The sequence below is a fragment of the Stegodyphus dumicola genome, chromosome 10 (genome assembly GCF_044657685.1).
Source record: "Stegodyphus dumicola isolate Sdum_Otavi_A_Nest chromosome 10, ASM4465768v1".
NCBI classification, from domain to species: domain Eukaryota; kingdom Metazoa; phylum Arthropoda; class Arachnida; order Araneae; family Eresidae; genus Stegodyphus; species Stegodyphus dumicola.
The window spans coordinates 130,097,208-130,120,991 of record NC_140777.1 but is presented as its reverse complement, the minus strand read 5'-3'; the positions used below and the strand labels follow the sequence as shown (position 1 = coordinate 130,120,991).

Sequence of the window (23,784 nt, the reverse complement as noted above, 5' to 3'; positions counted from 1 at the left end):
TTGTCTGATACTTCCAGTTGGGTACGCCCACATTCCAGACGGCCGATAATTCTACCACGTAAAAAATCATCCAAATGCGTCCTTTGTCGGTTATTGCACTGAAATGCTTATAAAGCCCCTGCGAACTATTTGGTTATTGCACTGAAATGCTTATAAAGTGCCTGCGAACAATTTTACTTCTTTGCCTGTATTCATTATATATCACTTTCTTACATTCTCGTCATTGTGAAGTACCATCGGTGTCATCTGGTTACTTCCTAAAATTTGCATATGATTCTTGAAGATGTGTGTTGTGATGTTACAGGTGATATTTTAGTATATTTTAGAGTTCGATTTCCGCGTGACTCCGAATTATCCTTAATTTATGGACATGAGTGTAGTAGCAACTTTGTTGCAGCATATTTTGGGTGCCCCCATGCTGCACAGACACTATACATTTACCACCCACCAACCTTTTTGAGATTAACTGTTATAGTAGCACCTTTCTTTTCAATTGTTGCAGGGAGATGAGTTTGCACTATCTCTAAAAAATACATTAAATGGAAAATTTACTTGTGAATTTTTAATTATAATTACTGCATATTTAAACAGAAAGTCAATTAATTAAAAACCATAACATTTTTGCGATGCAACTATCACACGGAGGACGAGTCCAAGGATTTTCAAGTTCTCTTTCCCTACGATCAGCTTCTTGAAAGAACTTTTCGGCTTGCAGCATATTTTGGGTGCCCCCATGATGCACAGACACTATGCGTTTACAACCCCCGAACCTTTTCCGAGATTCGAACCCGAGTGCTTTGGTACGGCAGTCGGCCTGATCGAGCGGTAAAATATAATGTAAAAGAACAAAGCTTTACTTAATTCAGCTCAATTACTGACAAATGGATAGATAACAAACTAAGTAACAATACATCATAAAAATTAAATAGCAGAACAAATGAGGATTAAACATCATTTTAAGAATAAAAAAAAGTTAGACATTTTAAATAACATTTTAAACATTTGCGATCAGATAAAACTGCTATTTTATGTTGTCTTCTAATTCATTTAAAGTCTTCTTGACATAACAGGTTCATACACTAAATATATTACTCTTCCTTCATGCATTGGGATATCTTTCCAGATGCTAATATCTACCTGCTTTATTTCTTCTGGGATGGTCACATATGCATTTAGTAGCACTATGCACTATTCATGGAAGTCTGGTCTTATTTTATTCGATTTTTTGAATAATTAAGATTTGACTCAGGCTGAGAGCTATGGGTGCTGGGTGTGACTTAATTTGGCAGATTTCATATTATACGTAATGTAAGTTATCAAGATATTTTGTAAATGATGATGTACATAAAAATAGGTTATTTTACATAAGTCAATATTTATAAATATATGATAACTTCAGGGATTTAAATGCCCCCCTTTTTTTTTCACTTACCCAAATGTACTCTTCGGCTAGCGTGTCCGACATCACTTCAAAATATTTGTTACGATTACTATTAATATGTTTACGTTAGTCTCCTTTAACATTAATATGTTTCAATTCATTGACCTAAATAAATAAATATATAAATAAAAATTGACTTTAATCTATAAATGCATAACCAACAAGATTTCTTATTCTATCATTTAAGAAAATTATTTCAACTTCACAGAACACTCAAGAAATCTAACTTTCCTCAAAATAAAATGCAAATGTAATGGAAACTTATTTATAAAATCATAACGTTTTCATTGCTTTGAGTTCCATATTTGTATTTTAGTACATTTTCTGCAGTTAGTTTTTATATAAAGAAAATAAGATAATACTGAAATAGAAAATTTCATTTAAGCAAAAACGTAACAGAAATTACTTTATAAAATGAAAATGTGTGCAAAAAGTAAACAAAATAAAATAAAAAAAAAAAAAAACTATTAGGATTAATGTAAAATATTATTTTACAATACCACAGGAGCTATGTTGTTGAGAAACATTCTCTCTAAAAATTGAAGTTCTAATTCAGTTTTTAATTGGAATATATTTAATTCTGAATTTTTCGGTTGATTGCACAGTTAGGAGTTTTCAGCAACTCCACCTTTTCTTGCAATATTTGTAATCTACTTGATAAAGAATTTAAATTTTTTAAGATTAGATGTTGAAGTTCTGCGGAAGAGAAAAGGTCAGGGTATTACATATTTAATTCAGAAGTCAAACAACAAAAATCAGCGTTATATTTACAAAATTTTCACAGTAAACAGTCACTGTGAAAATTTTGTAAATATAACGCTGATTTTTGTTGTTTGACTTCTGAATTAGTATTTATTCGGCGTGTTATTGTGTCTTTATTACATAATTATTCTAAAAACCTGAAAACAGAACACTTTTAAAAAATTGACTATTGGCAAATTCAGAAAGTTACTGTTAAAAAATTTCCAGCTGCGGTAAGATAGATTTCCCACAAAGCAGGTTTAGGATTTGCTAGATTTGGCGAGAAATCACCCATTTGGCAACATCTTTCAGCGAAATTGGCAATATGCCGTAGACGGATGGAGAACCATTTAGAACGAGTTCTTACTGGTTTGACTTAGAATGTTCTCGAATGCATGCTAAAAGCTATATAAACCCTGCCTGTATGCGGAGTAGCAGTAGTATCTCGAGTCTATTGAGTTGATTTTCAGTCTAGTATTGAGTTGATTGGGGAGTGCGTAGAGAGAGTCTCTTAATGTATCGCGAGTTAGTGCATCATCGAGTCTTATCTTGGAGTGTGTTGAGCTCCAAGAACGATTGAACTGAGTCAGAAGCTGTATTCTAGTGCTTATTGTGGAGTGCATCGCGAGTTGTAGTGTCGAGAATCTCGACAGTACGTCGAGTTCTGAGAAGACTGAACCTAGTCGGGAGCTGTACTCTAGCACTTTGCTGTGAAGCTGTCTTCACTGTTACAGCCTAAAGGCTCTGTTGCTGATTGTTTCAATGTGCTTGTCGCAGTTTTTGGACGACTGTAAACATGTTTTTGGAGATGTCCTGAATAATACTGGCAAATACATTGTGTGTTTATTAAGTGTCATCGTTAATCACTCCAAATTGCATGAACCTGTACAGGAATGCAACAGTACGAAACCTTTATTGGGTCTTTCTGATGAGCCTGCTTTTGGAGTATTAGTCCTCAGATTTGCAGTGAGGACTAGCTAAAACAGATGCAGAAAATTCTGGTTGAAAATATTTTCCTTGTGTGCACTCTGGTAGCAATGGCAAGCACAGCTCTGCTAGCTTTTTTACTATAGTACTTTTTTACTGTTTTTTACTTGTTTACTTTTTTTACTCATCTGAAGAATCGGAGAATTTAAATCGCTGGTGTTTTTTTTTTTTTTTTTTTTTTTTTTTTTTTTTTTTTTTTTTTTTTTTGTTGTTGTTGTTGTTGTTGTTGTTGTTGTTTCCGCACCAAATTCTGCACTTTTCGATGTCTGAAAACTTCATAGCCAACTTTAACTTTTCTATGCCTTTTTCACTGAAAATTTTAAATTTCCGTTATCACTCATAAACAATAATTTAACATAAAGCAAAAAGAATGAATTAAATAATCGTTTAATGTTAGATTAAACATCTAAATGTTCTAGCAGCATTTATTTGCTCATGTATAATTATCGAAATATTTGATGTAAAATTAAATTAACAGTCATGGCTACATTATTTTATAAAATTCTGCAAATTTCAGATATTTTGCAACAATTTATTCAATAAATAAATCAAATAGAATTTTTATGGTTTCGAATTGTAGGATTATACTATTTCATTATTTTTCCACTGCAAAATTAAGGTGACCGAATAGATTTTGAGAGCATCAAATTTGTATAAAAAAAATGCAGTTAAATGTTAAAGCAAATATATATTATATCCTGATATGATTGTTAATTTTTGAATTTTTTAATACATGCATTCCTATTTTTAAACAACTAGTCTGGTAATTAAAATAATGTTAAGATTCAAAAACCAAACTACCAACTCGTACTAATAATTTATGGATAAAAGTACTAAAAATGGAGATGTTACTATATTTTAAAAATATTTTGGTACTGATGTCATTCATAACAGCATTTTCCATGTTCTATTCAGCTTTCTAAATTATACAGTGAGAAAAATGAGCAACAAGAACACATAATTATAGAAAATATCATACTTGTCGATGCAAAAATTTAGAGAACCCGGTGAAATTGCCAAAGTTCTCAATAATCTGGGGCTTGATGTGATGCAATCATTTTGTTCAGTTTGATTCATTTTTTCATATTACATATGTCATTTATCCATATCAGCCCAAAACCAAGAATTTGGCACCGTTTGTACACCTTCATCAAATTCAGCAATGTAAAAGAAACTCTTGAAAAGCTAAAATAATTATTTTAGGTATTTTAGGTAAATTTAAAATAGATCAAGTCTTAAAATAAATAAAAAAGCACTATTTCATTCAAAATATTTCAGGTTCAAAGCATAAGTTTAGAGAAGAACAATTTACAAATAGATTTGAGTTTTAATACAATTTATTCCTGTGTTCTTATTAAATACGCATTACTGTTCTTTTTTAATCGATACAGATTTAAGTTTTGGTAGAGGGATAATTTTTTTTTACTTTGGTGTAATAAAGGCGTTTCTTCGAAAACATAAATTGGAAGAAATATTCTTGATGAATACTTACAAAATAATCTCTCTCTCTCTTTATTTATTTATTTATTTATTTTTAAATCTTAAATGATCATAAACAGCGTTTTTGTTAAAAATGCTATCTGTAAAATTTTCTTTAGTAAACACCAGCAAAATGGAAACTGCCCTAACATAATTAGAATTTTATTTATTTTATTAATGTATGTATAATGATGTATCTAAGTATGAAATCAATTAAAAATCAGCTTGCCATTTAAAAAAAAAGCCTTGCTTTTATCAATTAACCCAAGTACATTTAGAAACAAATTTAATTGGTTTAATTATTCAGAGACTACTTTTAAGGAATGACTATATAGAAAATATTTCATATGAAATAAAGTTGCAACACTTAACTAATAGGATCACGTTCATTATTCTTTGCAGAACTTTATTGACATAGCTAATTTTATCTGCATATACATGTTTATGAATTAAATGTATATTCAACTGAGTAAAAGGAAATAATTATTTAATTTAAATTTTGTATATTTTGCTCTTTAAACAACCTGTTATTAGTAGTATATTCTGAGGCAGGAAAATGATGTTCTATTTTTATTGCATTGCATGATTATTTTCGTGTTATTTAAAAAAACATTAGCAAGCCTTGTGAAAACATAATCGAGTATATTTAGTTATCAATTAAATAAATTACATCATCAATTAAATAAATTACACAGACATCAGAAGTATGCAACCTGATAATGTAATGAAAGTATGTAGCATTTATGAAAAATTGTGGCTCGAATTGAAAGAACAGGAAATTTCTACAAATATTCTCATATTTAGAGTTGATTTTGGACTGACATCACTTTCATGAATTATTAGTTTTTTCTTCTTGATTGGTATGATGTCTCTTTCATCACTTGAGTATTCGTGATACGATTCTGCTTCAATAGATGATAAATTAGGGGAGATCTCACATCGACTAGACTTCATGATGAAATCCATAATTAACAATTGCCTGTTGTTTTTTTGTCCCCCTAAATCTTTTTAAACATCCGTATATAGATTTAAACACTTACTAAGCTCCCCTTGGAATCGGAGATTTCATTCGACATTTGTGTCATATTGTAAAAAATGATTACCTAATTTTCTTCCCAATTCAAGTCCTACACTGATGACTTTAGCTGTGAATGCAGCTGGTTCAGATTGGTCTTCATCATGTTTATTTGTTTCATGAATCATGTTAACTAACTCATCCTCATTTAGTTCTTCATCAACCATTATTCCTTTAATATATGCTTGAGCTAAATCCTCAAAACCTTCTCCTACTACAGTTTGAGCCAATTTAGTGATCTGAGAATATTCACACTCTAATGGTAATCTATCATTCTCATCTTTAGCAACATCCAGCGTATTGCTTTCCAGCATGCGTTGAGCATTGATTGTTTAATCTGAGTATATGACAGTCCAACACAATCTAAGATTGTAAATTTCTTCCAAGCATCCATAAGAGTAAGATTCATTATTCTCCATTTTTTCTAAAATATACCTAAAGGTTTGTTTGATATACACAATGTTGTAAAAGCCAGAAAATATTACTTGATTCAATGGCTGTAATAAAGAAGTTGTATTTTTTCGGCAAAAAGACTATTTCTACTTTTTTGTGTTGTAAATTTTGAAGATGACCAGGTGCATTATCTATTAAAAGAAGAGTCTTAAAAGGCAATCCTTTTTTACCTAAATAATTTTTGACATCTGGGACAAACATGGTAAGAAATCATTCATTGAACCTTATGGCAGTGACCCGTGCTTTCCTGTTAGGCATCCAATAAAAGGGAAGGTTATTTATATTTGTTCCTTTAAATGAACATGGTGTTTTTGATTTGTTAATAACCAATGGTTTCATTATATAATTGCCTGAAGCATTGCAACAGAAAAAAATTGTATGACTTTTCACTACCTTATGACCACTAGCTGATTTGCAAGGTACAGTCAAAAGTCGTTAATTCGGACACCTATAATCCGGAATGATCTATAATCCGGACCTCAAAGCTAAAAACTTTCTGCACATGCGCACAGGCGTTTTACGCGAGCGCGTAAGAACTTGACTACTGCGCATATGCGTGTGAGCAAGCGCAGAATACGTTTTCGCCTGCGCGTTTAATGTATAACGGACGGTGTAGGCTAAAATTATCTAATTATCTATTTCAGTTAATGTTAATGATTGCGTTGTTCCTTAATCTTCGAATAGGATCCCGCTTATTATTTTTTGCAGACTGTAAGAGCAATTTTATAAAAGTAAACTTGAACTTTCGATTATGTCAAATAGAATTTCCGATGCTGGAACTTCCAAAGGATCTACAAAACGAAAGTATGTTTCAATGTCCAACAAACAAAAAGTGAAATTGCTGAAAAAAATGGATAAAGACATGAAGAATGTGACAGAGAGGTTAGTGAAAACGAAAAAATTTCCATTGACCAGTTAGTCGGTATTCTCGCACAGCAATTAACGGGACTTGAACAGCAGAACTCTTTAACTGAAAAGAAATTATGTCTGTTTATAGAATTAAAGAGAAAGTATTAGTATCACATAAAATGAAGCAACTTAAACAACTTACATTGAAAGAAATGTTTAATAAAGTAAACAAATAAATATTAAGCTTTTTTTTTTTGTAAATTTTGATACCCTTTAGATCATAATTGTTCTTTATTTCATAAATTACGGTTTCATATTTTTAATTTTAGAATTTCTGCATGCCATCTTACGAGATTTAAACTGATGATCTATAATCCGGAAAAATCGATAATCCGGAATCGCCGAAGTCCCGACGAGTCCGGATTAACGACTTTTGACTGTATTTTTTTTTTTTTTTTTTTTTTCAGAACAACGTAGACACGTCAGCATTGAAGATCTGATCAGAAATGTAGGAGATCGTGGCAATTGATTTCAGCAAATTTTGCTGGATATTGTTGTTACATTCGAATCAGCAGATGCACTTTCTCCTTTCAATCTTAGATTATGTAAAGAATGCCTTTGTTTAAATATTATTAAATCTCTCAAACCAACCATGACTTGTGGAAAAAGATACCTTTTTTTCATCTGACAAAGTCGATAGTGACCGATTCTTAAGTGCTTTATAAATTTTTAAAGCCTTGTTTCTAATAGCATCAGTATCAATTGGAATCCATTTTAAATTTTCGTCTTCTACCCATATCTAATTCTTTTTCTAGTAGAGTCTTCATTTTTTTTTTTAATTGTCCTTATTGTGGCTTCCTTCATGGAGTAAAATTTAGCAACATTTGTTACTCCTTCTCTATTACATAGATGATCTAATATTTTAATTTTTGCTTCTAATTTCATTTTTGATTTTTTTTTAAAAATCGTTTTGGCATTATAATACTTTAAAAAATTTACATAAATTATAAAAAATGCCACAAAAACTATAAATGTTGAAAACTTGCTAGTAAACATTCAGATATGTAGATAAAAATGATGTAATCCTTGCTGCTAAAATACTGATACTGCATTAGTTCGCGTGAACCATATAATTTAAAATTTTACTGTTATGAAATACATATACATACTATTGAGATTCTCCTAACACGGGGAATCCCCATCCTTGTTGTTGCCACCAGTGTTACCAAAGAAATGAGATTAAAAAATGACTTCAAATGTATGTATTTGCATTTATGCAGCAAATACTATTTTACTAAGTTTTTGAAATCTGTTAATTTTTAAACTGTGTAAAACTGAAATCATGTAAAACAGGTAAGTACTGTATAAATCGAGGGATAGGTGTATTTCCACGAGATGTTAATACATCAGAACTTTAAATGTCTGTACATATATACTTGAAGATGAAATCCTGCAAAGTTGACAAATGTTTTTAGGAAAATGAAAATTAAAATGGAAATACAAATTTAAATTTCAATAAATTTGACTTTCTTATCGTCAAGACTGCACTTGCATTGTTTTAGAGTGGAATTCATACAGAAAAGCTTCTAATTTCAAAATTGTCGTGTAGTTTTTGTAGTAAAATATATTCCTGTTTCTAACTTTTCCAGGTCTAATAAAGAATACTGCTTTAACATATGGTTAAATAAAATGAAAAGGCATGATCTTTTGTAGTATTTGTAATAATTTGTCTGTCATGTTACCACAAGTTTTTGTTGGTGTTAATTGTTTTTTATTTTCATTTTTTACTCAGAATTGCAGAATTCCAGGTCTTTAAATTTCTAAAAGATAAGCAACAAAGCATAGTATTTAAGAAAAATTTTTATTATTTGCACTTCAAATGCCGCATATGTCAACTAAGTTTAAAGTTGTATATTTTAATACAGAATTAAAAAGAATTAACACCAACGTGCTGCTAATTTGTGTGTGTCCAGTGAATTAGAGGAAAGACCATTCTTAATGCCCATCAACCATGATTTACCAACAATGCGAGAAACAGGCCATCTTTGGAAATCAGAATTTATTTTAGCAACATAAACGTTATTTATACTAGATTTGCATTTGCTGTCATGTAAGTTTTTGATGGGCTTCTGAAACAAAAGAAAATATTTGTTGGTGGTATGATGAAATAAAATATTTGATACTAATACTCTCCGACTGTCATCTAAAATCACACAATCGTTTCCTTTGTTGAAACAATTTATTGTGAATAGGTTTTCTTTTCCTTTTTTATTTGGACATCTGCAGCTTCATTTAGAGTATGCCCTTCCTCGATGAACTAATGTTCAGTTGTAGTGGGTTCCTGGGCATAGCCTTATCCCAGTGTAGTAAGTTAATACTTTTACGAATGTTAAAGAAATAATGTTGCTGAAGTTCGTAAAAATAAAAATTCGAAGAGCAGTTATGGCAGTGAAATGAAATGAAAGCAATTGTGACATTATAATCAGTAGTAATGGCAGAGTTTGCAGCAAATATAAGATGATGAGTTTTGAAGTTAAAACCTAGAGCTAGTTGGAGTGTGAGCAGCAGAGGCAATCGGGGGCGGAGAGAGAAGTAAAAGCCCTTTTCTTCTTTTTTCTTCCCCCTTTCCTCGAGTATTCAAGGCTGAATGGTTCAGTAGTCAGGTGGTAGGCGGGAGCTTGTTGAACTTCTGTTGGCTGGCAGAGGAGTAATCCTATTGGGTGAAGTGTGATTTACAGTGTGCTACGGGGAAGGCCTAGGCTGTTTTCAATCCATACTCCTTTAGAAGGGTACAAAGACACACATCATTTCCAGGTTCCTGGGTTGTACCTTATCCTGTGTATAGCACGTGAAATACACTGGTGTGCAAAAATTAAGGACAAAGTCGAAAAATTAGCATATCAGCTGAACGAAGAGGCAGAGCGGACAGAAAGACCAATCCCGAGATTAAGTAAGGTGATCTACGGTAGCACTTGCGCAGATATGCAGGTAGACATAATGGGGTAGTGTCTGAGTTGTATAAAGCATGTTCTCGGTGAAAGATCAGTATTTCTGGCAAAGAGATTGCACACCGTATAGCAGTTAAAATCACACTGAGTTGCTGCCTCGGCGAGAAATGGCGAATAATCAATCTGTTAGATGACATCTGGATGCTTTTACCCGAGGTCATTGGGAAGTTGGAGGAAGGCCGCCGTGTGACAAGTGTGGCTGCAGAGATCGGAATTGCTCACAGCATCGTTTCACGACTTTGGAGACAATTTAAAACTACAGGAACAGCTATCCGGGGGTTTAGTAGTGGTTTTAATTTTCCCAATTTTTGGTGCTAAGCTAGGCAATTAGGTATATTACAATAATTAGTTAAAGAATAATTAATTAGTTTTTTGGGTCTTTTTTAAACTGGTGTAAAGGCCCTTATTTTCGTGAGCTCGTCGTAATCGCAAAAATCAAAGCTTTGCGAAATACTTTTTTTTTCCCCCAACTTTACTTAAGTACTTTTAAAATTTTTCAACTTTCTGTTCTGTTCATATAAAATTCGTGAAATTTTCAACTCGCGAAATCACCGATATATTCATTTTTGTGAAAATTACGGCCTGCAAAAATAAGGGCCTTTACAGTAATTAAACGTTTATCAAAAACCTTTATTGTATGTCTCTGAGGATGGTTTTAGGCCTTTTCCTGTGTTCTTCGGATTTGATATGATTTAAAATTGGTATTGTGGACTTGTTTGCCCTGGTTATATCATTGTAGAATTTTTGACTGGAGGAACAACTTTTGGTTGTGGTGGTGTAGGTAAATTTTGACTTGAAGTGCTTCGTTGATTTACAGTGTTAACTGCATTCTGGACATAATTAGTATCGTTTTCAGGGTCCAGAGGACGAAATATATTTTTCATGGCAATGAAATTTGATGCATCTCTAAGAATTACAGTTTTTTAAAATCTGTTTTACACGGGAACCGATTGTCCGATTTTGATGCGGTTTCCTGCATTCAATAGCAATTTCATGCTCCACAAATTTTATATCTGCATCTCAAATAGGATGCAAGTTGTAGGAAAATGCTTTTGAAAGCAGCAAGCCGCATCAAAATCACACGACTCGAAAGTTAATGATCCATTTTGATGCGTTTTGCTGCTTTCAACTGCAAATGCATGCCCCATCATTTTGATATAAGTTTTATGTCTGTATCTCAATTAGGGCGTAATTTCGCCGGGTTGTCTGTCTATACCAGGGTTTCTTAAACTGGAGTCGCTGGACTTGCAGCAGGGGGTTGCCTAGAATTTTAGCAGTTTTGATATTTCTTTAATTTATTATAATACTTTTACAATTACCAAATATTTTTACATAATACAATACATCTTAAAATAGATATGGCAATACAGACAAAGAAAAAAAAAATGAATCCGTTTCGACGCCTTCATTTTATAATAGAAACGTTCATTTTTCTTGCTTTGCACGTGACGCTGTCATTTCATCTGTTACTTATTTAAAATGTTCACATTGTTCTATGTCTTAAAATTAGAAATTAAATGTAGTGACCTAAAACTGCAAGTGTACAAAAGAAAAAATTGACAGTTTCACTCACGCATGTGTCGGATTTGCGCAGTACTTATTGGGTTCCACAGAATTTTTGTAAATACAGTCAAAAGTAGTTAATCCGGACTCGTCGGGACTTTGGCGATTCCGGATTATAGATCATCAGTTTAAATCTGGTAAGATGGCATGCAGAAATTATACAATTAAAAATATGAAACCGTTATTTATGAAATAAAGAACAATTATGATCTAAAGGGTATCAAAATTTACAAAAAAAAGCTTAATATTTATTTGTTTACTTTATTAAACATTTCTTTCAACAAGCACATGCGTAAAGCATACATTAAGCATAGTCGAAATTAGAAAATTGCAACCAGAAAACTATTTGATGTGTACTTGTGATATTTATAATGACAAGGAATTTGATTTAAATCATATCAAAGACGGAATACATCGAGATGAAATACTACATTTAGTAAGGAATTATAAGCCGAATAAAATAAAAACATTTGTCCTGAAGATAAGGATAGTGCTGACAAATCAACTTCCAGTTCATTGCGCGCTGCGATGTCCCCCCCGCAGAGCAGCATGAAATTGATAAACAGATTTCGGAATGGTTAAGAAACAAAGGATATGCCTTTTTCCATTTTTTGCAGCAATTCCACTTTTTGTTTAATGGACTTCGAAACATACTTTTGCTTTGTAGATCCTGTACATATTAGTAAATATATATCGGAAATTCTGTTTGACATAATCGAAAGTTCAAGCTTACTTTTATAAAATTGCTCTAACAGTCTGCAAAAAATAATAAGCCTGATCCAATTCGAAGATTAAGGAACAACGCAATCTGCAACATTAACTGAATTAGATAATTTTAGCTCAGCTTATACCGTCCGTTATACGTTAAACGCGCATGCGTAAACGTATTATGCGCATGTGCACAGGCAAAGTCACAGCCGTAAAGGTCTTACGAGCACACGTAAACGCGACGCATGCGCAGAAAGTTTGTAGCTTTGAGGTCCGGATTATAGATCATTCCGGATTATGGGTGTCTGAATTAATGACTTTTTGACTGTATTATGGCGTCCTGGGAATCGCAAAAAATTCTCAGTGGTAATAAGGTATTGCAACTGAAAAATATACTATACGTATGTATGCCTTATGGGCTTACCATCCTCGTGGTTAGAATTAGCGTTTGAATTATCCGAGATTTCATGTTGTTTTCTTTTTATATTTAACTTAAAATTATCATTAAAAGCATTAGCAAGGCTATCTAAGGGTTTTTTTAGCATACTGAGATATTTAAAAACACACTTACCCTTAAGGGGCTCCAGTACTTTCAATGTATCACAGTTTGCTTTTGCCGTAAGAGGTGTATGCTGGTCCATGTCCGATGCGACTCGTACAGCATCCAATTGTTGCTTGAGGAGACGAGTATTCTCAATCTTAGCTTCTAAGGGGATGATTTGAGTATGGAACGAGTTAAGAGAAGATTAAGAGACATATCCTAAAATAATATGTCCAATTGTATCAAAATATTAGCAGTTTACAGCTATAAGGTGAATTATTCAGTATAATGATTTTTTAATGTTGACACTGATGGCAAATTGCTGCTAGAAATTCTGTGGTTTAGAGATATATAATCGTCCAGAATATAATATTTCATCACAATTATTCTTTTTCAAAGTAAAAAAATAAAATTTACAATAAAGCTTAGAACTAACATGAAAACTAATAGATAGTTCTTGTAACTATGCAATACATCTGGATTTATATCATAAAAATATTTTTCAATAAATAATAGATCAATAAATAAGTATCTTAATATTTTATTCATACTTACAAGCCAGATGATGGGTAACAGGTATAAGAACACACCTCTATTTTCCATGCAATGCAGAAAAATACATAGTAGCTTCATCTGCCAAACGGTCTAGTACATTTATGCAGCATTGTTGTCTAACAAGACTCCAGGTAACTCGAGAATCATGGGAATATTCCAAGTAAACACCACTTTCCCATTGAAATTTTTAAATTTCAGTCACTTAAATCTAATATCCATACATAATTTACATAATCTTACCACATAAAAGATTAATCATTATTATAATTAAAAGATTTACTTCAAAAGATATTTTACAAATAGATATTTTAGATAGGAGAAAAACATATTTATTATATATGCCTTGTACAATGACTAGAACTTTAAGCACTTAAGTGTAACTAAGCAGATGGAACAAATAAATATAATACTGGTTTTTGAGTAAATGGAATCTAATTTCAAATTTTTAAACAAAGTAAGGGGGGTATCAAAGTATCAATATACGACAATTCCAATAATGAGTATAAGGATGGTACCTTACTCTAGATATAATATTACATGAATAATTAATTTTTATTAATCATGTATAAATATTCCTTTCTTTAGTTTTGTTAGTCAAAACATACTTTTATTTTTAATTATTAACTGTACAATGTTTGTTATTTCACAGCAAAATGCATTGTGAAGGAAATACATAAAGTCCATGCGGTGACCAGACAAAAGGACGAAAGTGCACACGACAAAAGCCCACAAAAATGACCCCACTGGGATAATTGCCCACGCGACTAATACCCACACCGATGAAAGCGCACATTGATGAAAGCCCACACAGATAAAAGCCCACATAGATAGAAGGGCACGCTGATAAAAGTCCACACTAACAAAAACCCACACCGATATATACGTCATGAATAGAGATAAAATAAAAAATAAATGAATAAGAAATAATTGAACAATAAATTTAAGTAGCGGAACACATTTCATTTTCGTCTCCGGCTGAATTAAATTCGTATATATATATATATAGTACAGAGAGTCAATCAAAATAATATAATTAAAAACATATACATGTATGTATCTTTGTTTTTATATTTACGCAAGAAATGGAAGTGCCTTTGTATAAGTGTGACAAAGGGAGGTGAAAGGGAATACTGGCCACACAGCTTATTTTAATTCTACAAAATTATAAGGAGTATAATATGTATGTAAATTTTCATCATATACAGAGAATAATTTATGAATAATTTAACACTACAGAAAATTTTGCATTATATGAATTTAATATGGAGAATTAAAGCCGAACTTTCATTTTAACGAAAAAAAATAAAAGTACAGTATTCTATTATGATTAAGCGCAAACACCGTTTTAATGGTGAATAAAAAGCATGGTTTCAAATAATCCAGTTAAATTTTGACAACTTGGATTTTACATAAATTAATTTCATTCCCACTTGAAATTTAATTTTTTTAATCATAATAATTACTCGTAAAATTTTTCAGGAAGTCATAGTTATTTTGGATTTCCTGAAAATGTGTGCTGGTTTTAAGTGGGCATTCGTCTTGTGGGCTTTTGTCATGTAGTTTTCTAACTGGCCGCTGGCTATTCAGGCAGGAAACCATTGCCTTCCTTTTCTTTTGCCCCCAGCTGTGTGAAAAAGCAGTTAAAGAGAGGAGAGCCTTGCTTAATTGCTTTATTCCCTATGGAACCTGGGGCGCCAAAGAAGGCCTCAGAAGGGAGGGTGTGGCAGGAGAACAATTAAAGAGGATTTTAAATGTTTTTTGTTAGTTACCTACTAGAAAATAACATTATCTGAAATTCCGCTTGTAACTGAAGTTAACCCCTTTCTTACATTTCTTTAGTATAGTTCTTGAATAACCTTTTGTCTAAGGATTTAGTTAGAATTTCAATTATTTTAAAAATTTCAATAATTGGAAAATGAAAGGAATTAAATATTTTTTAACCATTTTTAAAGGGATAATTCACTGTTTTTGCAGTAAAACTGCAGAGTGGAAAAATATGCTAGTTCCTGATTTGATAGTGTCTCTAACAACTTTTTGATGAACTAATTAAACATGCTTGTTATATCAAAGCCATTGTTTAAAAGTAAAACTACTGAACTATTTCTAAAAACATTAAATTATTACATATATTAAAATTTACGTACAAGTAATATTTTTCATTTTAACTTTCATATGGTTGAAAACGCAACCATGTGAAAGTTAAAATGAAAAATATGAAACCGTAATAAAAGTTAAACTATTCGAATAATTTTAATAACACAGGTTTCTGAACTTAGCAACAAGAGGATTTAAGAACCATGAGCCCAGCGTTGTAAGAAAAGTAATCTTGCACATTAAAAATAATTTTTATTTCAATAAAAATATTATATTACTCGATTAACTGTAAACGCTTAAAAAACAGTTCATTTCAATTTACCGTAATTATTTATATACAAAAACTTTGATTGAAGCAAATTTAAACAGCATTTAGAAACTGAAAATTCACTGGAACACTTCTTTTGTGGGTTTTATGCTGTTATTATGTGTTGAATATTATTTCGCCTAGATTAAGAAAAAGAAACTCATAACATGTAAAAATTTATTAGGTAGAAAAACTATCAAATTAAGGTCATTTTCTTCTCCTCGAAGTGCATTGATTTCCTTATACGAATTTCATATTCTGACAGCACAGAAATAGTGGCCACATATCTTGTAGGAGGTATTTCTTAAAAGCCTCATGTGTTGACGATCAAGTAGAAAAAAAATGTTTTGTTATGGAGTTACGTTTTGAATAACTTTTTTCTTCTATTGAATGAGTTCAAAGTTTCTAATATCTTGTTTTCTAGCATGAAATGTTTCACCAGTTTTTAAGGTTCTTTTCTAAGAATAATTCTAATTCATTAAGCAGAAGTTAGTAAGAACAAGTAAGGTGTACTTCAAATTTGATCTCTTAGGTTTATTAGGTCTGGCTACCAAATAACTGTTTTTGAATTCAACATCAAATTTTAAACATATATTTTTTTTTAAATTTGTGTCTTTTATTTTCAAAAAACATGCACGTAATCCGAAGTTTCTGTGACAAAAGTTAGTATAAGAAAAGTGGGACAAATTAAATTATCTGTATATTTAGTCACTATTAAAAACGAAGTCTGGCTAGACTATGGGTCCTCAATCAGGAGGAATAGCCCTAAGGGGAATTTCAAAGTTTCAGAGAGTAATTTAGTCCACCTTTTCTTTACGTATTAAGTATTTAGATTTAGTTTATGAATACAAAAAAGAACATTTATTCAAATTTTGGTATTTACCAACATGTTTGATACTTGTTTAATTTACTTAAAAAATAATCCGTATTTAAACAAACACATATCTACTTTTCAAGTTTTGGGAAGGAGAGGTTGAATGATCATTTAGCAATGGTGGAAAGGGTATATGGGGAAAAAGCTGGTGAGAATCACTGGTCTAGACTGAGCCAACTTGATTTAAATTTAGAATTTTATACTCTATATAGAATTTTATACGAATCTTTAGTTCTTACTGTAGAGTCATTAGGTTTTATATATATATATATATAATGTTGTATGATCTTAAATCCATTTAGTGCGAATACAAGTTATTATTACTTGCGCAATTGCTGCAAAGTTAGTTAATAATAATTTATTTCCTAAACAGTATTGATTAATTGATTATATTATCTCCCGAGTTTAATTAAAGTAGAATTATTTTAAAAGTGTGAATCTATACTGTATATAGGTATACAAAGATACACATACATATACATGTATGTGTATCTTTGTTTTTATATTTACGCAAGAAATGGAAGTGCCTTTGTATCAGTGTGACAAAGGGAGGTGAAAGGGAATACTGGCCACACTGCTTATTTTAATTCTAAAAACTGGTAAGTTATAACTGGTAAGTTACTGGTTAATACTGGTAAGTTATATTTTGAAAGATGTTTTGAAGTAATTTGAAAGCAAAATGTTAATAATGTTTTAACGGGGACTGGAGTTAAATCATCACGAAGAATAAAATTTCAATTGTAAAAGGAAAATTAAAACATGTAATCATTGTCATTGATCGAAAATTAGTTGACTTTTCAAGGGAATCAAACCAACTCCCGTTCAATGAACAATAATTGATAAAAATACGTAAATACGAAAGTGTTTCGTCTGGTGTCCGCCGACAACATCGCGGCAAAAACATCGCGGAGGAAAACGTCGCGGAGAAAACAACGCAAGGCGAAAACGTCGTGCTACAAAACATCGTGGGAGAACACATCGCAAAGAGAAAAACATCGCAGTTCTAAAACATCGTGGTACAAAATATCGTCGTCGAAAATAAAGCGGTTCAAAAACTTCGCAATTTAAAAACATAGTCGTCGAAAATATCGTGATAAAAAATAAAGTATCTACAAATCATCGCATGACGATAACATCGCAGACATGCTTTTTTCACACATGCTTTAATAACTGTAAATGGATATTCCCATAATGATTCGTGAGCGCAAGAGGGTAAGAAGGATAATTTTTACTTTCATATTTTTTATTAATACATTTTTGCTGAGAAAATAAAAAGGAAACTTAAGCATAGAAAATTAATGCAACTTATAGCACTTAATAGAATTTTAAATCAACATAGTTAACTAACAAAGACCATAATAAATTATTTTTAATAAAGATTTTACAGGTAATTTTTCATAAAAAGTATAATCTATTAAGTTGCATTTAATTTTCTATGCTTAAGTTTCCTGCTTATTTTTTCAGCAAAAATTTATTAGTTAATAAAAAAATGTGAAAGTAAAAATTATCCTTCCTTACATCACTTGCGCTCACAAATCATTATGGGAATATCCATTTACAGTTATTAAAGCCTGAAAAAAGCATGTCTGCGATGTTATCGTCATGCGATGATTAATAGATACTTTATTTTTTACCACGATATTTTCGACGGCGATATTTTTAAACTGCGAAGTTTTTGAACCGCTTTATTTTCGACGACGATGTTTTGTACCACGATGTTTTAGAACTGCGATGTTTTCGCCTTGCGTTGTTTTCTCCGCGATGTTTTCGTCCGCGATGTTTTCGTCCGCGATGTTTTTGCCGCGATGTTTTCGGCTGTAACCGTTTCGTCTTTACTCGAGTTATAAGTTAAAGCCAAACCGGCAATTCTAATCAGGCCAAATATTTCCGCGAATAGAAGGAATTATGAACCAATGCTGATATTCAAAGAACTTATTCTTATGAAGCATTTTAGTCAATTCAATTTGGAGTAAAAATCAATTACTGTAGAGAAATCCTATTTAACTCGAGTAATCGTCCCCGACACTTTGATGTTTATGCATTTGAGTACTATATTATTTGTAGAAATTAAACATTGGAAATTGTCATTATGAAATCGAATTCAAAGTAAAGTTGAAATAAACATAGAAGATTATAAAAAAAGATAAATAATGCAAAATTTGTAAAAACAAATCAAAGACAATATAAAAATAATATAAAAAATAATATAGAAAATAATATAAATAAGATCAGTGAATGTACATGAAGATATAAAGACCAGAAAAGGTATTAAGTAACTGTCTATTAGCTCTTGGACAGTGAAAATGCTTTTTTCCTTTCTTAAATTCTTAATCATTGCGACACGACAATTAGCCAGAAATTAATTAATTTCCATTCACTAGTATTTTCAAAAAAATCTTAACAGATGGTGTCTCTCAGATAAGAACTCCACAAAATACATCCCTCAAGAATTCCAAGTCCCACCCACTACCATAAATTGCTTCAAGTTTTACCGACTGATATTATTCAAAGCCCCTACTGCCGTTAAGAATTTTCGGACACCCTACACTTCTGAGTCAGACACGAAGAGAACACTTTGCCAACTCCCCCACTAGAAAGAATGTAAGTTACTTAATACCTTTTCTGGCCTTTATATCTTCTTGTACATTCACTGTTCTTATTATATATTATTTTCTATATTATTTTTATATTGTCTTTGATTTGTTTTTACAAATTTTGCATTATTTATCTTTTTTTATAATCTTCTATGTTTATTTCAACTTTACTTTGAATTCGATTTCATAATGACAATTTCCAATGTTTAATTTCTACAAATAATATGGTACTCAAATGCATAAACATGAAAGTGTCGGGGACGATTACTCGAGTTAAATAGGATTTCTCTACAGTAATTGATTTTTACTCCAAATTGAATTGACTAAAATGCTTCATAAGAATAAGTTCTTTGAATATCAGCATTGGTTCATAATTCCTTCTATTCGCGGAAATATTTGGCCTGAGTAGAATTGCCGGTTTGCCTTTAACTTATAACTCGAGTAAAGACGAAACACTTTCGTATTTACGTATTTTTATCAATTATTGTTCATTGAACGGGAGTTGGTTTGTTCCCCTTGAAAAGTCAACTAATTTCCGATCAATGACAATGATTACATGTTTTAATTTTTCCTTTTACAATTGAAATTTTATTCTTCATGATGATTTAACTCCAGTCCCCGTTAAAACATTATTAACATTTTGCTTTCAAATTACTTCAAAACATCTTTCAAAATATAACTTACCAGTATGGATGCACGCTTTTAAAATAATTCTACTTTAATTAAACTTGGGAGATAATATAATCAATTAATCAATACTGTTTAGGAAATAAATTATTATATATATATATATATATATATATATATGCGGGAGAAAGGAAAAATAAGCAATGCCCTCTTCGAGACTCGAGCCTGGATCTTTCGAATACGAGCCAATTGTACTAACCGTTACACCATGAAGGCATTCTAGAAGGAGGGAGAAAATACCTTATTTACTCCCCCTTTTAAAGGCCACTGGGTATTAGGGGACCCAGTCGTCAAATCTTGGTGGAGAAGAATCATCATCCACCACCTTTTTTTTAGTTCAGGCATCATGCAGGAGATATGAAAATTTAGCAATGTGCTTGCCTGGACTCTTAACTTGAACCTCTCGAATACGCGCCGAGTGTGCTAACCATTACACCGCGAAGGCATGCTGGAAGGAGGGAGAAAATACTATCCTGTTATGTATTATTTCAGCCTGTACTGTCAATTCTACTTTCCGCTTCCTCACCCGGATGTAAATAAGTTAGTAAGTAAACATGTTTAGAATGCAAATGAGTGAAGAGTATTTATGGCGAAGCTTTTGCGATTGAAAGGAATTGCGAGAATTGGCTATGTCAACTTTTGCTGTCAGGGTTTAGCCGTTGCATTAAGTGCACCAGTAAGTTAATTTTCTGAAAAGGCCTGTTAGGCTAATCTTGAAATCCTCTATTTATTACCTTGAAAATTTAGGTTTATTGGTTGTGCTGATGCTTTAGCAACTCAATATTTTGTCGATTGAGTTGTTAAAATATCAACACAACAATTAAGTATTGTTGTATGGTTGTGCTGAAACTTTAGCAACTCATTCGTCAATACTGAGTAGCTAAAGTATCAGCACATCTGTACAACAATATTTAAATGTAAGCAGTAAGCATAAATATGCAGAATGAAGTAAGCTTTGTAAACAATTTTATAGCTAACTTAATTTTGATAGCAAACACTCATGTAAACAGATCATGTTTGCAAACACGCCCTAAAAGAACATCATCTACATCATGCCTTTATCTACTGCAATATGCAATGTCCTGAAAGATGATGCCTGTACCATTACAATAAATAATGCCATAAAACATATACATGTACAACTATGTATCGCTATATATATCATGTAATGTAATGCATTTTAATTTAACGCCCGACGGTGCAGAACTTGCGGTGTTGGCTGGAGTCACAATTTCATTGTGACTCGAAGACGCCGGAATGTTGTTGTTTTTCTAGTTTGTGTTTAGAGCTAATGTGTACTTACTTCAGGTAAATATTAGGTGGCTCCTTTACTTCTACGTAACATAACATCACAAGCAGTAGTCTATATGTTAAGCACAAGGTGTACTCTTGAATAAAAGGTTTCAACCTTTAACCTTATTCTATTGTTACTGAACATCAAGTTGATTAGTGAGTTTGGTTTGGTTTAGTGTATGTGAGCACAGCAAAGCCTCGAGAGCTATCTGCCTGAGTAGAGGGATGCCTTCGTGGAAGTCTTTCTAAGAGATACTGGCTCATGTACAAATTACACATGGGGAAAACTACGAAAAGGCCCATGCAGTCAGCCCGTCTGCGGGATTGGAAACTCTGACTGAACTTCCAGTGTTCCACGACTTTACCGCTTGGCGGACTCTTTTGACTAGTGAGAAGTCACCAGCAATCTTACAGAAGGTCATTGACAGTTTGCATGCTCCTGTGAAGGATTATAACTTGTTTGTTAGCTCCATTCTTGAAGCTAACATTCAAACATAAAATTCTATGTTTTACTGGGGTTAGTTTCATAAAAAAAATTTCTATTGATTTCAAAAGAGAAAAAAAAATTGAGCATTTTTTGAGATAAGAATAGTTGAGATAAGCAGTATGCATAACAACTTACATATGTTACATTCTAAACGTGAAAAAAAATTTTTTGATTGGTAGAACGTATCTCATCTAAGACTTAATCATTTATTTTGGATTCGCAAAACTTTCTAGACATTGTTCCTTTGAAAAAGTTCAAATATCAGAAAAAATAAATAATTAGTTAGACAAATAAAAATTAATAAATAATGGAGTAAAAGCTGTACATTAAGCAAGCGTCAGTCATCCAATTCTCAAGCTTTTCATGTAGGCACAAGGCTCAACAGCGGCTAAGCGGTAAAAAACATGGAGGTAGGAAGTAAGATGGAGTCACCCTAAACAAGTTTCTCCGTACCCTGCTCTGAAGCACCGGCGATCCCTACGTGGTGACCAAAAAATTGGGTCATTTACCATTGAGTTCTATGGGATTTGACGCGTTCTGGTGTAAATATTTTGTAATTACGTCGCAAATATACATATAAATGTATATATTTTCTTTTTCTACAACACTTCAGAGTCCTAAGTATGTGAAAACAACATATTTTTAAACAGCATTTCATTCTGAACTGAATTAAATGCTATACTTTTCACAGGACGGTTTAATTTGAATGAAATATTTTCACAAGTTTTCGTTAATTACATTAGGAAAAAAAATTAAGGTAATTCGATTTTATTCGGTTAAGGTACAAAAATTAAGATCAAAGTTTATTGTATTATTAATATTAAAATTATGCATTATTTCTTTTCTATTTATAGAGCTTCTTCCTAAAATTCTTTCTTAAATATGACATGGTTTTTTGGCTTCTTTTAAATCGAAAAATGTAAGTCAATTTATAATTAATGCTCTATTCGGTTCATTTTAAATTAGAGAATTATTAGGAATTAGCGAAAAGGGAATAATTCTTTTAATTATACTTATCAGATTTTTTTTTTTTTTTTTTTTTACCCTTCATTTCAACAATACATATTCCAAAACTCTTTATTACGTTCTTAAGTGCACATCTCATAGCATTTGCTTTACAATACCTTTTAGCAGATTGCTTTCCAATACGAACAATTCTTGCTTAAATAATTTTATAACGTATTTGTCAACAGGATTTCAATTTATGTTTACAATTCAATATTAAAGTTATTATATATTTAGATAACATTTATAATCATTATAAATTAGATACATTTAATCATTAGATTTCTTCACAGTACTTTCACAGTTGTTTATAAGTGAATAAATTCTTCATTTCAAATACATTTATAAATAATTTAATGAATATTTAAGTATTTTGTCAAAGGCAGATATATGCTTTTTGCAAGCACGTGCATAAATACCCATACATATTTCCTATTTATCATTTCCGGCATGTGCAAATCTTTAATTTCTGTGCATTCACTATATTTTTCGTGTAAAGTAATTTACACTAATTTAGCATACACCCGAAAGTTTTACATAAAAAATATATATGAATATAATTTGAATGAAAATTATAAGTATTATTTTTAATACCCACTCAAAGGTCAGTTTTTCTTCAAAATTCCTCCACGATGGCATCTATCTCTTTAGGCAGATAGCCCTTGCATGCGTTACTCTATTTAATAAAAACTTAATCTGACCTATGTGCCTAATTACAAATATTTTAACATACATAATTTTATATTTACATTTAGCCATCAAGTTTCAAACTTTTCAAATCTTCTAGAAAATAAATTTTGGCAGAACTCTTTTAGCAATTTTCTTAAAATCTATATTTTTGTAGTGCAACAGCTTAGAATTTTATAAAACAAATTCATGATCAAAATCGCTGTTGTTAGTTATCGAAAAATAACCAAGATGCGATTTTTGCGTAAATGTCAGTAAACTATACAAATTGCTATTATCCATCACACTATGAATGTTTCTTTCATGCGAAAGTGTCCCTTTTTCGATTTCTATGGAACTGTCGTGTGTCGAAATAC

At 31.5% G+C, this 23,784-nt stretch overlaps 1 protein-coding gene and 1 long non-coding RNA gene across 8 annotated transcripts in view; one reads left to right on the top strand and one right to left on the bottom strand.

The window, feature by feature from the left end:
- Positions 1 to 7,873, top strand: part of LOC146995104 (uncharacterized) — a 95,521-nt gene extending 87,648 nt beyond the window's left edge. For all 3 annotated transcript variants that reach the window (XR_015043543.1, XR_015043542.1, XR_015043544.1), the window contains one exon: positions 7,493 to 7,873. This is a non-coding gene — a long non-coding RNA (uncharacterized LOC146995104). The remainder of the gene's footprint in view (positions 1 to 7,492) is intronic.
- Positions 1 to 23,775, bottom strand: part of LOC146995103 (uncharacterized) — a 235,771-nt gene extending 211,996 nt beyond the window's left edge. The window contains exons 1-3 of one of the 5 annotated variants that reach the window (XR_015043540.1): positions 23,340 to 23,775; positions 12,876 to 13,064; positions 1,433 to 1,546 (exon numbers count right to left, since the gene is read on the bottom strand). Coding sequence is in view for 3 of the 5 variants with exons in the window: in XM_085825545.1 (XP_085681671.1) it covers positions 4,149 to 4,246 (98 nt within the window). In the remaining 2 variants the exon portion in view is untranslated. Of the gene's footprint in view, positions 1 to 1,432; positions 1,547 to 4,148; positions 4,355 to 8,194; positions 8,573 to 12,875; positions 13,065 to 23,339 lie in introns of those variants that run through there. The other 4 variants (XM_085825545.1, XM_085825546.1, XR_015043541.1 and 1 more) reach the window with 4 other exon arrangements.
- Positions 23,776 to 23,784: the final 9 nt, after the last annotated feature.